The 15676-nt window shown below is 41.7% G+C and overlaps 1 protein-coding gene across 2 annotated transcripts in view; it reads left to right on the plus strand.

Annotated features, from left to right (window-relative positions):
- The first annotated feature begins 613 nt into the window (after positions 1-613).
- NET1 (neuroepithelial cell transforming 1) overlaps positions 614-15676 on the plus strand; it is a 46239-nt gene continuing 31176 nt past the window's right edge. The window contains exons 1-2 of one of the 2 annotated variants that reach the window (XM_057732038.1): positions 614-843; positions 13878-13944. In XM_057732038.1, coding sequence (XP_057588021.1) covers positions 695-843; positions 13878-13944 — 216 coding nt within the window. In that variant the 5' untranslated portion in view covers positions 614-694. The remainder of the gene's footprint in view (positions 844-13877; positions 13945-15676) is intronic. The other variant, XM_057732036.1, reaches the window with a different exon arrangement.

Raw genomic sequence — 15676 nt, forward strand, 5'->3', positions numbered from 1 at the left:
ATTTCCTTTGACGTAGAGGAAGCCATATTTTACACCAAAGAGTGCGCTGTTTCCATCTGAGAAGGTCCTTTCCTGGATGTGGTGGGGTCCTCACAATTAAGATGAAGACACGCTGACTCTCTTGCTAAGGAGATGCTGTCTCTTCTGCACTGGGAGACCACAGGTCTCATCATCAGATTTACTGGTCTCCTAGAGACAGCCCGAGAACACATTTTCCCAGCACCTTTTGTGGCACGTGAACAATTCAGCGTATACAAACCTCTCTTTAGGGCAGTACTTCCAACCTCTCCCCAGGCGCTAAGAAAGATCTTACGATGCTCCCAACTTGCCTTCGCCTGTTGGCGGCGGTGAACGTCCTAACGACCTGCGCGCTAGGAATCGAGCCCTGGGGGTTTAGGAGTGACAACCGTGCTCAGCAGGGCGCCGCCCCGCGACAACCCTCCCCTCTGGCTTCCGCGCCGCGGCGCCAGGGGAGGGAGGAGCTGAGGGGCGCGACTCCGTTTCCTAGCGACCGCACGCTGCCCCCTGATTGGCCGCTCGCCGCACGGCCGCCATTTTCAAACCCCGGAACATGGCGGCGGCGGCGGCGGCGCGCTCCTGACAGGAAGCCCTCTGTGGCCCGAAGCGGCGGGGCGCCGTGCCGCTCCCGGCGGCCCTCCCGGGCACCCGGCCGGCAAGCCGCCCCCTCCGCGCCATGGAGCCCGAGCGGGCGGCCCAGGAGCAGAGCCGGCCGCGGAGGCGCAGCCGCCGGGCCTCGGGGCTCAGCGCGGGCGGCGCCGCAGAGCCTGCGGGCGGCGCCGCAGAGCCTTCGGCCGACACCCCCGGGCTGGGGCCGGACGGCAGGTGAGCACGGGGCTGCTGCCTCCCCTCCCCCTCCTTTCCCCTCCTCCTCTTGCCCTCCCACCGCTCTTCCTATCGTCCTCTTGCTGCTCCCGTCTTTCCTCTTCCCACTCCTCTCTCTCCTCCCCTTCCCCTTCCTTCCGCCTTCCTTTCCCCTCCCTTCTCTCCCCTCCCCTCCCCCCTTTCCCCCTCCCTTCTCTTCCTTCCTCCTCCTCTCGCCCTCTTACTCCTCTTCCTATCTTCCTCTCGCTCCTCCTGTATTTCCTCTTCCCACTCCTCTCCCTCCTCTCCTTCCCCTCCCTTCCCCCTCCCTTCCGTCCCCTCACCCTCCTTCCCCCTCCTCTCCCTCCTTTTCCTTTTTCCTCCTCTCGCCCTCCTGCCCCCTTCCTGTCGTCCTCTCGCTGCTACCCTGTTTCCTCTTCCCACTCCTCTCCCTCCTCCCCTTCCCCTCCTCTCCGCCTCCTCCCCCCCCTCCCCTTCCCCTCCTCCTTCTCCCCTCCTCCCTCTGGGGCATTGGAGGTCCTCTCTGCACACCCGGCAGGTGTCGGGCTGGGATTGGGGAGATTCCTAAATGCCCGCGGGGAGCTGCTGGGCCAGGGGACAGGAATCGTCCCTGGAGCCGGAGGACTTCAACCAGACACCAAACTCTTAGCCTAAAAAACGAGCATGAAAATGAAAAGTTTTGCCCGAGGTCAGAGTCCCCCCCTTGGAGCCCTGGCCAAGTCGGTGCTCCGAGCGCAGCGCACGGGCCAGCCTCCTGGGTGAAGGCGGTAGAGGAGGGTCGCCCCAGCTGCTGACACACGGCATGTTCTTCCCGGTGTGTCCGCAGACGGAGGGCACGAGCCGGGGCTTCCGAGGCTGGGTCTGCAGGAGGAGCGGGTGGGAACGCGCTGAAGGCGCCACGTTCCCGGCAGGGTGCTGCCGGGGGGAGGTTCCAGGGGCCGGCGGCTGGGCCTTTCACCTCCGAGGTCGTGTCCCCCTCCACCAAGCCGGGGGTATAATAGTACCCACTTCCTCCAGGTTGCTAAGTTCTGTGAGGTCACGCGTGTAAACCTGCACACAGAGAGCTCTCAGGTGTTAACTGTTATTCCTCGGTTTTTATCTGTAATTCCACATCTGCTCCGACTTTCCAGAAGTCCCTGTGGACCACTTCGCGTTATTACTTGCGATAAACTACAGTTCCTTATGTAATTTACATTCTCGTCATGCCTGCATGTGCCAATCCCTCTTTGAGAGAAAGGAAAGCACCTTACTTTCAGGGACAAGGCGCTTATAAACTCATTGTAAGTTATCTGCAGAGAGCACGGTATCGTTTTCATTAGATACTGTGTTTATTTTGAAGGTTAGGATAACTGTTGCCTGAAACCTTTGTACTGATTACAGCCTATATTTAAGAGGTAGTGAAAGAGCAGAACAAAGATATCATCTCTGAGACTGACAAATTTGAGAATCAGGAAAGCCTAGTTAAGGGCAAAGGAACATTAGAATTTCAAAAACATCAGTGTTAAATTCATCCTACCTTCATTCAGTAATGCTTTTGAGCACCTGCCTAGTGCTAGACATTGTTGCAGATACTGGGAATCCCGGTGAACAGGTGAAGTCCCTGCTCTCATGAAGCTTAAAGTCTGGTTGGGGAGGAAAGACAATAACGAAATAAATAATAACACCTGAGGTGGTCCCGCTGCAAAGAGGGTTAAGGCATGTGAAGGGGGATGGAGAGAGGAGAGGGCCATGGTGCTGTTTCTACAAGTGCACAAGGGAGACTTCGCTGGTGGTCTAGTGGTCAGGATCTGGTGCTTTCACTGCAGGCCCATGTTGGACCCCTGGTCGGGGAACCATCCCGCATGCCATGCAACGTGGCCAAAATACCAAAAAAAAAAAAAAAGACAAGGAACAGCCTCTCTGATGATAGCAATGCCATTTAAACAGAGATCTGAAGAAATTAAGAAACTAAGATGTGAATATTTGGGGAGAAAGGCAGTAAGTGCAAGTAGAATCCTATGTGGTATGTTCAAGGACTGCAAAAAAACCAAGGTCACTAGAGTGGAGGGAAACACAGGAGAAAGGAAGACGATGAGGTCGGAGAGATGACTGGGGCCGGATTACATGGTACATGGTCAACCACCGAAAGGACTTTAAATTTGAATCTGTGATTGGGAAGCAATAGGAAATTATGTGATCTGTATCTTGAAAGGATCACTCTGATAAAAGGATAGAATCGGGGAGACCAACTAAGAAGTTATTGCAGTTGAGACATCCAAGTGGTAGACGTGGTGGAAAATATTCATATTTGGGGTGTATTTTTTACAGTAGAGCTGACAGGCTTTGCCAGATGGGTTGAATGTGTAGTTAAAAGAAATAGAGGAATGAAGAGTGATTCCAAGGTTTTTGGTCTGAGCACCAGAAGAATGGGTTTCCATGTTCCTGCAAAGGAAGGACCTGGGGAGAAGTTTGCTTTGGGATATGTTATGAGACTCCTATTAAGGAGTTCATCGCAACAATTTTTTTCCCTTTTTCTTTTCTCTTTTTTGTTTTTTTCTCTTTTAAAAAAAATTTACTGAAGATAACAGTCGAATGTAAGAGCATGAATCATAAGTGTTTTGCTCAGTGAAATTTTATAAAGTGAACACATCTGTGTAACCTGATATAAATTGGGGGGTTGTCAGATAGACTTGACATCACAGCGCTGGGAAGTTAGGTAGAGTTGGGGACTGAGCCCTGCAGCACTCCCTACATTTAAAGGTCGGGGTCATGAGGGTGCTCAGAGGAGCAGCTGGTGAGGCAAGAAAGAACCAGGGGAGATCAGTATCCAGGAGGCCAAATGAAGAAGGGAGTTCCAGAAAGGACGTGATAAACTATGTCAGATGTGACTGAGAAGGAAGGACTGGAAAGTTTAGTTAGATGAGGAACAAAAAGCTCATTAAATCTGGTAATGAGAAGAGCATATTGACCTTGGATAGTTTCCATAAAACCGTTAACGTATTGAATTTAGAATGCTTGTAGTGGGTTGAGAAGACAATGAGGTGTCACTTGTCCCAGAAATATGTGTGTCAGACACTAGGAATATGGAGGTGGAAAATACTGTCCTTACTCTGGAAGAACTTATAATGGTATAGGGAAGAAAGTTAATAATTACCATAGTGTATGATAACAGTGACTGTGGCTGTATATATACATGATGTCACAGATCAAATAAAAGGAGAATTTGCCCTGACTGGAGAGGACCGGAAATGATTCCCAGTTGTAATCCCTGAGTCTTGGAGGACCAGATTAGAGAGTGGGTGTGAATGGATGATACCATATTGGGGGAAGCATATTAAATGTTAAAAGGCCTTTAAGCAAAGGAGAGTGAAGAGTTCTAGGTATTATGGCTAGTGCACTGTGGCTCATTGCTAGTTGTGTAGGGAAGAGGACTGAGACAGGGATAGAGAGGTGGTGGTGATGAGAGATTATACTGAAGACGTAAGAGCCACATCCTGAAGGGGCCTCGTATGCCGTGACAGTAAGTCTTACAAAAACTATTCCCCAAAAAAGTGCTCATACACATAAAATTTCAGGTTTGTGGACCCTTGCAGCCCAACATGGATACCAAACTAGAAATTCCAAGTGAAGGTGATGATTGGTGGGAAGTCGAGCAGTAGTCTACCTGAGTGTTTGATCTGATGGCAGCAGTGAGATTGGAGAACCTGAAACACTGAGTGTGGGTTCCACTTTCAGGAAGCCTGACTGCAACCAGAGGGCAAGAAAGGATAATGGAGGCGACACAAGCTCATGGGGTAGACTCTTAAGAAGGGTGAGATGTGGGGGTGCAGGGGAATAAGCAAGTACAGGGAGAGGCTGAAGAGGTGATGAAACAAGTGACCAGAAAGGCAGGAAAGGATGGAACCCAAATGAAGGGTAGAGAATCTAGCCCGGCTAAGAGCTATGGGTGGTATACTTCTAGGTAAGTCTGAGGAATGGAGTATGTTGTGAGCAGGAATTTGAGGGCTTTCCCACTAGGGTTCTATTTTTTGTGTGAGGTTGGAAATGGTGTCAGCTGAGAAAAGGGTGGTGACAAAGGCAGCATGAGGAGAATAATGAAGTTAGAAGAACCCTGGAGGGAAAGGATGTAAGATCATGTACAAGACCACGTGAAGTGTGACAGGAGAGTATCAGTTAGTAGTGGGGCAAGGCTCAACTATTTAAGCATGACAGCAGATCCAGGAATCATAAGGGAAAAGACGGATATATATGACAGTGTAAGTATAAAACTTTTTCTAGGCAAACTTGCTATACACTAATTTGAAAGACAGAAAACATACAGGAAAAGGAAAGTATCACTTTTTTTTAAACAGTGTTGACATGCTATACAGTTTTACTGACTTGAAGTGTACAATTCATTGTTTTTCCTGTGGATTCACAGATGTGTGCAGCCATCACCAGGCCATTTTAGAACATTTTCTTCACCTCAGAATGAAAACCCACCTCCTTTAATTGTCATCCCCTCTCAACACTCCTTCCTCGATTTACCCCAACCTCTACTCTACTCTCTGGCTCTGTGAACTTCCTTCTTCTGGATGTTTCACATGAATAGAACCATCTGTGGCCATTTTTAGTGAGCCATCCTTTGCCCATTTTTAAAATTAGGTTATTTATCTTTTATTATTAAGATATAAGAACTCTTTATTCTGGATACATCCCTTATCAGATATATGATTTGCAGATATGTTTCCTATTCTGTGGGTTGTCTTTTTTTTTTTTAATTGAAGTATAGTTGATTTACAAGTTGTGTTAGTTTCTGGTGTACAGAGGTGATTCATTTATACATATACACATATTCTTTTTTATATTTTCCACTATGGTTTATTACACGATACTGAATGTGGCGCCCTGTTCTGCTGCTTCTCCTCCAGGGGGGACGTTGCCAGGCAGACCCTCCCTTGTTGGTTCCCTCCTCAGCCTTCTCCTGCTGCTCCATTATTTCTTCAAAATTATTTTCTGCTCCTTTCTCTCCTCTCCTGGTACTCTCACTACATGTATATTGGAGGGGAATCTGGTAGATAAGACAAAATTTTAATAAGACGTATTGTTGCAGAAATCGGTCTGTCGAGAAACCAAGCACCGCACTCGGAGGGTTGGAGAACTCAGGTTTATTAAGCCGGCGGCCCTAGATGAGCTAACGCTCCAAAGTTCTGGGCCCCGAACTCAGGGTGAGCTTTACTCTTATAGTGCACATGTTTACAGAGCATGAAAGTTTCCAAACAGAAACTTACAAGAGCAGATGCAGAATATTCCATTTTTTAGCAAAACATCTTAAAGTTGCATTGAATTGTTAGGTCATCCTGTTTTTCTGTTTTTCTCTGCCCAGCAAGCATATTTCACAAAAGCAAAACGAGCATGGAGTTGTTTTTAGCTGAGTGTAAGTTTCTAACTTTCCTCTTCGGTATACGTAAACCAAGCAATTATAGGGTTTTATCCTAAGAAAGTAATTGCATAGCATGTGTAGATGTATGTATGAGGAAGTATATCACAACACGTTTTTATAGTAGAAGAAGCAGGAGAAAATTAAATGCATGATACTTTTATACAGTGAAATATCATTAGCTATAATAGTTTTTAAAATCTCTTTTCATAATTCAGATGGAGTTTATTCAGTATATTGTATACAGTATACTTGGTTTTTAGTTTCTTTTTTGTTGTTTTTGGTACATTTCCTCTGTGCATCTGTGCAGGTTTTCTCTAGGGCAGCAAGCAGTTCTACAAGTTTGACATCTCTTGATATGTAGTGTAACAGAGGAGGGCTGGGTTCTTACATCGCTTCTGTATGTAATGTGTTGCAGTTTATAAAGAATGAAGTATAGTAATAGATAAAGAAAATCTACCCTGACATAGATTTTTAGTTCAATAAGGCAAGGGTACTTTAATAATTAAAGCCTTTTCAGATAATTGTGAATATTCTTTGGTAATACACCAGAGCTTGACAAGTGGTAGTTTCTTAACAGGTGGCTGCAATTTAGGATCTGAAACCGATCAATGAACTTTTCATACTCTGTTACATTAAAATCCATTGGTTTGTTAAAATTTTGAGTAGTTCTTTTTTACCCATCCTTGATTTTGTGACATTCTGCATTTGTCATTTGGAAAATATTGGCACACTGAGTTAAGTACATCTTCTAAAGGTTGATGCTTATTGTTACATGCTCTCAGAAAATCACCGTTGGTAATAGTACCACCAGTCTCATGTGAAAGCTTTTAAGTACTGGGAGATGCCATGCTCATAGCGATGGGTACAGTTTTCAAAAATTCTAGTTTTCATTTGAAAACTCAAAATTTATCATTGGCAGCAGCAATACTTCATCATGATAAGTTTCTGCAAAATGCCCAAGTCCAAATGACAGTTTATCTGCTAGTCATTCTCTCAAGTAAAAATACTGTTCTGTACAAAGCTAATCTGGTTCACAACCTGATTGATCACCCAGTTGCTTTTCCTCAAGACAGCCTTATGACACTGGCCATTTTCCCTCATTCAGAAGGGATGTTACCCTGGAATTTGTATTGTTACACTTGGTACATTTATATTTAATATCTAATTCTTGTTCCTTGAAAGTGAACATGTTTTGTCTCTGGCTGCTTTTAAGAGTAGAGAACCAAAGATATAACCCAGTGTACACATGAAGGGCTTGGCCTTCAATAATAGTGCTTATCCACTATAACAAGGGAGATGAAAAGGTCTCTGGTTGGTAGATTGGACAGTGTAAATATGTGGGATATAATAAGATGCAGAGTCCTAAGCTGTTAGTGAGGTGGGGGTGGGGAAGGAGTATTGGAAGAGTAAGGAGAGAAAGATCTGAAATAGTTACTTCAGAGGTAGGAGAGGAAGTGACAAGGGAAATGCAGTAGTGTTCCTGAGCAGAACTGAGGATCACTGGAAATTTGTGGTCAGGAATTTAGAGTGAAACTAGGCAGCGCACGTGTGTGTGTGTGTGTGTGTGTACACATTTGCATGCACATTACTGTTTACAGGGCCTGCCCTTAATCAGCCTGCCCACATGGTTGGAGCTCATTTCCAGCCACATCCATTGCTAATTGCTAATCCCAGCCATCCAGGGAGACACTGGCTAATCTAGAGGATGTGCAGAGCCTGGGAGAGGCAGCTTCCTGTTTTAAATTTGTACCAAGTAACGGGCTATGAAGCTGATTTGCCTCTGCTAAATATTGATACTGGGGATTGCTTCACTCTGAGGTGAAAAAAAATGTTTTGAACGCAGTGTGTGTGCTGACTGCTATAGGCTATGGCAGGGGCAAGATAATTAGGGAGCACAGAGCAGAGACATCTGGAGTCCACTGGGGTGCAGGCTTTCTGTATTGGGCCGCCTCCTACATGGCAGGCCTCACAGCTGCTTTTTCCTCCTTCATCTCTCTTTTTTTTATTCTAGGTAGTCATAGGCCAGGGTCTCGCCCACAGGCTACCCTAGGCCCCACAACGCACAAGGCTCAGAGCTCAGACGGCGGCTTGCTTTTCTGGCCTAGTTTGCGTGACACTGAGTCTGCTCTAGCCCCAGCTTTGATCCAGCTAATGATGTTCTCTGGCAATGTTCATTCTTTTAGACTGAGGCCCACAGTCGAATCAAACGTGAGCGTTTAAAGAGCCTAGGCTTTACAGTCAGACTCCTTGCGTTCAAAACTCTGGCTCTTGAGGACTTGATCTCTTTAAATCTCACTTTGTAGTGTCTAGCTCATCAGTAGTATCTGTCTCGTAAGGCTGTGATTATTCTCTTTAAATCTCAGTTTATAGTATCTTGCATAAGGTTGTGAAAATTTTGTGAGGTAATTCATGTAAAACATTAGAACAGTACCTAGACATAGCAAATACTCATGAATCTTAGGTATCATTTTTGCATTCTTCAGGAAACACTGGAGCTATAACTTACCCTCCATCAAGGAGTAATTAGCAGTCAGCTCTGTTGTCAGTTATTGTGGAGGTGGTATCTATAGTTGCTAACAGCACACTGCTAGAGTTTTGACTTGGTTTTTCTAGTGAAACTGATGAATTCGTGGAATAGCTATCCAGGGTTAAAGTTATACTCTTAAGCCAGGCTAGCTGTCCTGTTAACTTAGAGCTGAGGATTCCTGTTTCCTTTAAGGGAGTTTAACGTCTTGGATGGACTATTTTTCAAAACATTTACAAAACATAATTAGGGCATATAAACACAAATTGAGCCAGTCCTTGATAACCCAGGATTGTCATTACTATTGCTATTTATATTAATAGTTGCTGAAAGTAAAAGGATGCCCCACAGCCCCTAAGGCTTTTTGCTCCCACATGGAAATGACTGTACTTTTTAACAGTTTTAGTGAGATATAATTGGCATATCATAACATTCATCCATTATAAGCATGCAATTCAGTGATTATTAGTAAATTTATAGACACAATCCACTGTTAGAACATTCGTCACCCCAAATACTCCCTCAAGTTTGTTTGCAGTCAGTCCTTGCTCCTACCCCCAGGTGTAGGCAGCCACTAATCTGCCTTCCATGTCTATAACTTTCTATTTCTGGACATCTCATATAAATAGAATCATACAACATATAACCTTTTGTTTTTGCCTGCTTTACAGTTCACCCGTGTTAGAGCATGCATTGGTATTTCATTCCCTTTTCTTGCTAACTAGTATTGCATTGTATGAAATGAATATTCCATATTTTGTTACTCCATTTACCGGTTGTTGGAGATTTGAATTGTTTCCGGTTTTAGCGATTATAAATAATGCTGCTGTGAACATTTACATACAAGTCATTGTGTGGACGTATGTTTTCATTTCTCTTGGGTAGATTCCTAGAACTGGAATTGCTGGGTCATATGGTGAGCTTAAGTTTAACTTTTTAAGAAATTGCCAAACTGTTTTCCAAAGGCTACTCGATTTTTAACGATGTATGCTTTTAGACATTTTTCTCTTCCCTCACTCTTACAGTATGTGCTGCTGACATCATCACCTATACCCTGTCTCCTGAACTTGAAGCTGTGGGCAGGGCAGCCGGATAAGTGTGTTAGGAATTCATAACACGAAGGCACTAAATGATAGTGTGAGCATCAGTGTGGGACGCTGTGATGTCTGGAATGTGTGTGTGCACACTGGTTTCTAGATGCTCAGCTGTGTTCCAGACTAGAGACGGTCCAGTTATGTTATTATTTGGGATTCTCAGATACAGGCGAGAAACCCCCAGTGTGGTGGAGGATATGGGCTGCATGGTGATCCGCTCCACCGGTCTCTTTCCGAAGTGGGAGAGCAGACAATCCCTTAAGATGCTAAGCAGTGAAAACAGTAGGAGATGTCTTCTACCCAGATACTAGACTCAAATAAATGAATTGTTTCTGTAATAATTGTCATTGTTTGTCTAATTTGCAAAGCACTTGAGAACTTGAGTAGTTCAGCGCCCCAAACATCAACAAATGTTATCTAGAAAGAAGAGTTCACACAATTCCTTCTGTAATACATGCATGGTACCCTTGGCATTTACAGATTAACATTTTTAATTTTAGCTATTTCTGAGTTATGCGTCATCGTTTGTAATTAGGCTGAGAAGCGTATTTGAGTTGCACCCAACAGCTCCATATCAGTACTGCTATGTTCTTGCTTATTTTCACATAGGAAGTAATTCTTCTTAATAGATCCGGAGGCATCCCCCCAATTTTTCGATTATGCTTTGTCATATTTCAAGTGTCCCTATGCCGCAGGTGTTCTTTTTTGCTAATTTCAATGACCTAGTCTGCTATACGCCTATCATTAGTCCTTCTATCTTGCTTGCTTTTTAAAAACATTACTTTGCTAACTCATTTTCATTGCCTTCATGGTAAAATCCTAAATACCTATCTTATTACAAGCCGTTATCTTTATATTTTTGTGGTTTATTTTCCTTTTTAATCAGAAGCGTTATCTCACTCACGTTGTCTGGTACACTTAATGAAAATGTTGAGCTACCTGTCTGCCATTTATAAATGCAGCTCAGCTCTTCATTACCTGCCGTGACGGAGGAGGGCACTGACCCCAGTCATAGTCTCTGAAAACATGATTTGGCTTAAGAATGAAATAACAGATGATTTTCTTTTGAACATCAACTTTACCATTTTAATTATGCTTTGTTTAGACTAAATCTAGTTTAGAGTGAAAATAATTTACATAGTTTGAAAACACACCAAATGATACAAAAGGAAGTATGTTAGAGGTCAAGGAATAATCACAGTGGGGTTAGTAGGGAACACAATTTACTATACCAAGCTAGTTACTTCAGGTTTTAGTTTATGCCTTAAATGTTATAGTTATCTGGATATATGAAAAAAGGGGATTGGACAAAAATTCTTGAAAAGATGAACTGTCACTTATTTCAGCCTTTGAACTCCCTTTTAAATGGACTACTGGGTATCTTCTAGAAAGGCCACTTTTAATGTTTTATGAAATCAAAAATTTTTCCCACAAGAATTTAAAATAGCTATTACATTTTAAGTCTGACCCTGGTGAAAAAATGACTGTATATCTTTCCAAGATTTTCGAAAGCTGGCACTGACTCGCATGCTTTCAGGGCACATTTTGTCTTTTGGGCTCTTGTTTTTATGAGTTTTCAAAATAAATAGTTACTTGTTATTGAAATAGGAAAAAATAGCATTACTGCAAAGCTGATTACAGCTGGTGCTGGAAAGAATCTTGCCATCCAAGTGGAAATATTTTCCAGTTTGTTGACCTGTTTAAAATTCCTAACAGCTAATTCTTTCCAACTTTCAAACATCAAATTCATTCTGAGGTCAGTATGGACAATTGTAGGGAATAGAGAAATGAATAGCTTTGGTTTTGTGTTCTCTTTAATACTTGTCTTATACCTGAAAGGAAGTGTTTATTGACTGTTTTAAGTGCCACTGTGATTACTACTTTGTAATGAATATCTGTATTAAAAATAATCTGAGAAATCATAATTGTTGCTCCTTAATCAAGTCGCCACTGGTAGCTCTTTTTAACCACGTGGTATATGATAACACTTACCTAGAGCAATGTTTTTAAAAAGTGTGCTCTGTGGACTCATAAGGTATGATGGTCCTGTTTTCCCTGTAGTCTTCTGGCATTTGCTTATGATACTATTTATGTTATCTATGTATACTATAATACTATATGTATTCTTTGGTCATATGAATTATAATTTATTGCTGATGTCTTAGTGTTTTGTCAAAAATCACGCTATTTTCTTCATTGTTGCCTGATTTTTCTGCAGTAGCAAGAAATCATCAGTTCCTTAGGTTATTTTGCTCCACTACAGAGGCCCTCAAAACAATTTTTGAGCTCAAAATCATTACTTAGGAAATGTTTGCTTTAAAAACCTTAAGGTCTTTCTGCACCTGTTTCTAATTATTAGTGGCATCCTATTTCCCTATGCCAGGAACGTTAATAGTGACTGAACAGGCCTGGGGAGGAAAGGGGGAATTCTCTGGTCAGTTATGCCAGTGAGCCCTCCTTCTGATCCGCTGCCCCTCTCCAGCCTTGCTGCCGTCCCTCTGCCCCACGTCTGTAGTAGGCTGTAATGGAACAGCCTCTTAGCTGGTCTTCCTGGCCAGTGTTGCCTCCTTCCAACCAGCCTTCTTGTTACTCAGAACTCCATTGCTGACAGTGGCCATACATATTCGAGATCAAGTCCATACTCTTGAAGGGTTGTACATGAGGCCTTTTATCATGATCTAGTCCTTCCTTATTTCTTTTGATACTCAGACATAAGGAACTACTTGCATTTTCCTGAATATAATGTTTTACTAAAGCTTGTAAATTTTTGTAGAAATAACTGCCATCTGTGGTGTTTCTGTAACTTATAGGACTATGACGGTCAAGGCTGAGAGACAGAATATGCAAGTGGACACTGGCCTGACAGTGCGGGAAGCTAAGCAGTAACTTGTGTAATAATCGAACCCAAAGGGCCAGGACTTGGATGAGTAACTGCCAGCTTCCCTAATTTTTGTCCTTGCTTCCAATTTAAAGTCAACTAGAGCAAATCAGCTCTGCACACAGTAAATCACATAGCATGCCCCAGTCCTAGTTAGCCTGCCTACAGCTTCCCCCTGCCAATCAGGGAGCACCTGAAGCCTTCCCTTTTTCCCACTGTAAAGCTTTCTCATTCCTCAGCCTGCCTTTGAGTCTACCTAAACGCAAGTGATGGTGGCCAGCTCCCGTGCTGTAGAGAGCTCTGAATTAATAGCCTTTTCTTTTCTCATAAGTATAGTTTATAAACTTTATTTCCTGTGCTAGCTATGTTCTGTGATTTTCTACATGTTTTATAAACATAGGGGTTTATATTTTATAAAGGTGAAGACAGGTTTTCGTCATAAGGATTCTCCTGCTTTGTTTCTCTACACTGAATGGCAAGATGACACAGAAGAAAAATGTCATAGTAAAGAACAAAATCTTAGTCAAATTTTAATCTCACCTCAGACCTTTGTCTCAGATATAGTTATTCAAAGCTTTTTATTTGGTTTATTAAATCATAATTGTTTTTAAAAAAATCAGTATATGGAAGAGATTTAAACACGAAGTACAAAATAAATGCATTTAGGTTTTATTATGTTAAGAATATTCTTCTATTTTTAAAATCTCAAGCATGAATGCTGAATTTTATCAAGTAATTTTTTGCATCATTTACTGCTTTTTATTTAACCTATTAGTGCAATATGTTATATAAATGTATTTCATAGTATTGAGCCATGTGTTCCTCAAATAAACTGCTTGTTTTGGTGAATTATTTTCTTTAAATACTCTTAATCTGTTCAGTAATTTTATAAAGGCACTTTCACTTTTGTAAAGTTTCTGAAAGTGACCAGAACCTATACCCTGGTTTTTTGGTATTTGTGGGTGGTTGTTTTTTTTTTTTCTTACGTATGCTTCCCCTTATTTCTACAACTGAATGACTAATAAGGCTGCTTTGAACAGTTTTGAAACTATGGAAAAGATAGCTTTTTACTGTCTAGGGCTTTATTTTACTGAAGTTACTCTAAGTATATTTATCATTTCAATTTTCTGTTAACAGATATTCCCTTCAGAGAGGTAGCTCCTTCACGTTTTTAACACCTGGCCCCCATTGGGACTTCACTCTGGTGAGTAGGCACCTAGCTTTTTTATTTCAAGATGTTAGATGGAATTCCTGGGTTGTCTTTCACTCTGGTGTACAGCTCAGCTGTCTGTACCTCTCTGAAGCCCTTGAGTACAGGGTTTCTGTCACCATCTTTGGCAGCCTGGTTTAATTCTTTTCTGCTAACAAACTGAAATAAATTTTTATCTCAATTAAATATAAAATATATTTTGAAAAGTATCAGATCTATTCATCTTTAACTCTGTGTAATTCTTTCTCTCATTCCTACCAGCGTTAAAATTAAGAGAATATATTATGAAATGTGAAGTTATTTTTATGCATATACTCTAACAGCATCGTTCTTGGTTGAAAAATATAAAAAAGATTGTAGATAATATATATAATAAAGTATTTCTGTTATTAGTCATCTTAGTATAGAGGGAGTGCTTCATTATGTTTAGAATGAGGCTTTACAGAGGCATCAGACCTTGTGCAATGTGACACCAGATTATTGGGGTTTTTTTAAATAATTAAAAACTCATTACTTCACAATACTCATATAATTAAAGTATGTACGAATAGAACATGATTCTTATGCTCTTCTTATGTAGAGGAAATAGCAAAAATGATTCTGCTTCTCATTTGTCAAACTTTGCCTGTGTGCATGTGTTGATGATGTGCTATTTCATTTGTATTCTGTTCTGCAGTGTTTAATTTGCATTCCTGCAGGGACTCCTGTTGGAGATCTCTGTACTCATAGCGTTTACGAACATTATTTGGTCATTGCAAGAGTTTCCTGACTTTAGTGCAATTCCGCATTTTCCTTTGACACTTTTTTTAATCTTGGTCCCTTTCCCTTACAGTTGAAGAACCTAAACCTAAACAGAAAAACTTTAAAAGAGAAGTGTCTCCAAACTTGATTTTGGAAGACTATCAGCAAAAATATTTTGAGCATTACCCCGATATATTTATTTATAATTTTTAGGTATCTAGCAACCTTATTAGCTAACGTCTCAAAGCTCAGTTCTCACTTAGGGTGAGATTAATGATAGCGGACGTAAATGTATATTTCAGATAGCCTGGGGAATTTTACAGATGGGGGCTGACTTCTGCAGTGGATCTGATAAGATTGCCATTGTCTTTAACTCACATTTTTATTTGTGGCTGATGATGAGCTCATCATCTGTGTATTAAACTTTAGTAAAGCTTATCTTAAGGATTAAGAAATACATAAAAATGAAGTTCTAACATTTTCCTCCTGGACTCCAGGAAAGATACCTTGCATATCCTCTGGGGTGAGTGCATCTCTCTCAGGAAAACACTTTTGTAGAGGTCTGCATGACGAAAGAAATATCTCACGGTTCATGTATTAAAACTTTTGGAATGTGATTAAGGAATACTAAGAGGGAGATTTATAACTTTTTAAATACATAGTTTAAGAAGGGAAAAGAACAAAAATTAAGCATCTAACTCAAGAGATGAGAAAAAGGACAATAGAGTAAATCAAAGAAAAGAGGAGGAGAAGTAAGAGTGGAAAAAATAAAATCAACACCTAGTCATGATAAAATTCTTGGTGAACCAGAGATAGAATAGAACCTCCTTAGCCTGAGACCTACCACAAACAACATACATAATGATAAAATGTTAGCGACATTCTCTTTAAATTTAGAAAAAAGCATGCTGTCATCATGTTTATTCAGCATTGTACTAGTGCTCTTTTTTTTTTTTTTTTTTTTGTACTAGTGCTCTTAATCAAC

The sequence above is a fragment of the Hippopotamus amphibius genome, chromosome 4 (genome assembly GCF_030028045.1).
Source record: "Hippopotamus amphibius kiboko isolate mHipAmp2 chromosome 4, mHipAmp2.hap2, whole genome shotgun sequence".
Taxonomy (NCBI): Eukaryota; Metazoa; Chordata; class Mammalia; order Artiodactyla; family Hippopotamidae; genus Hippopotamus; species Hippopotamus amphibius.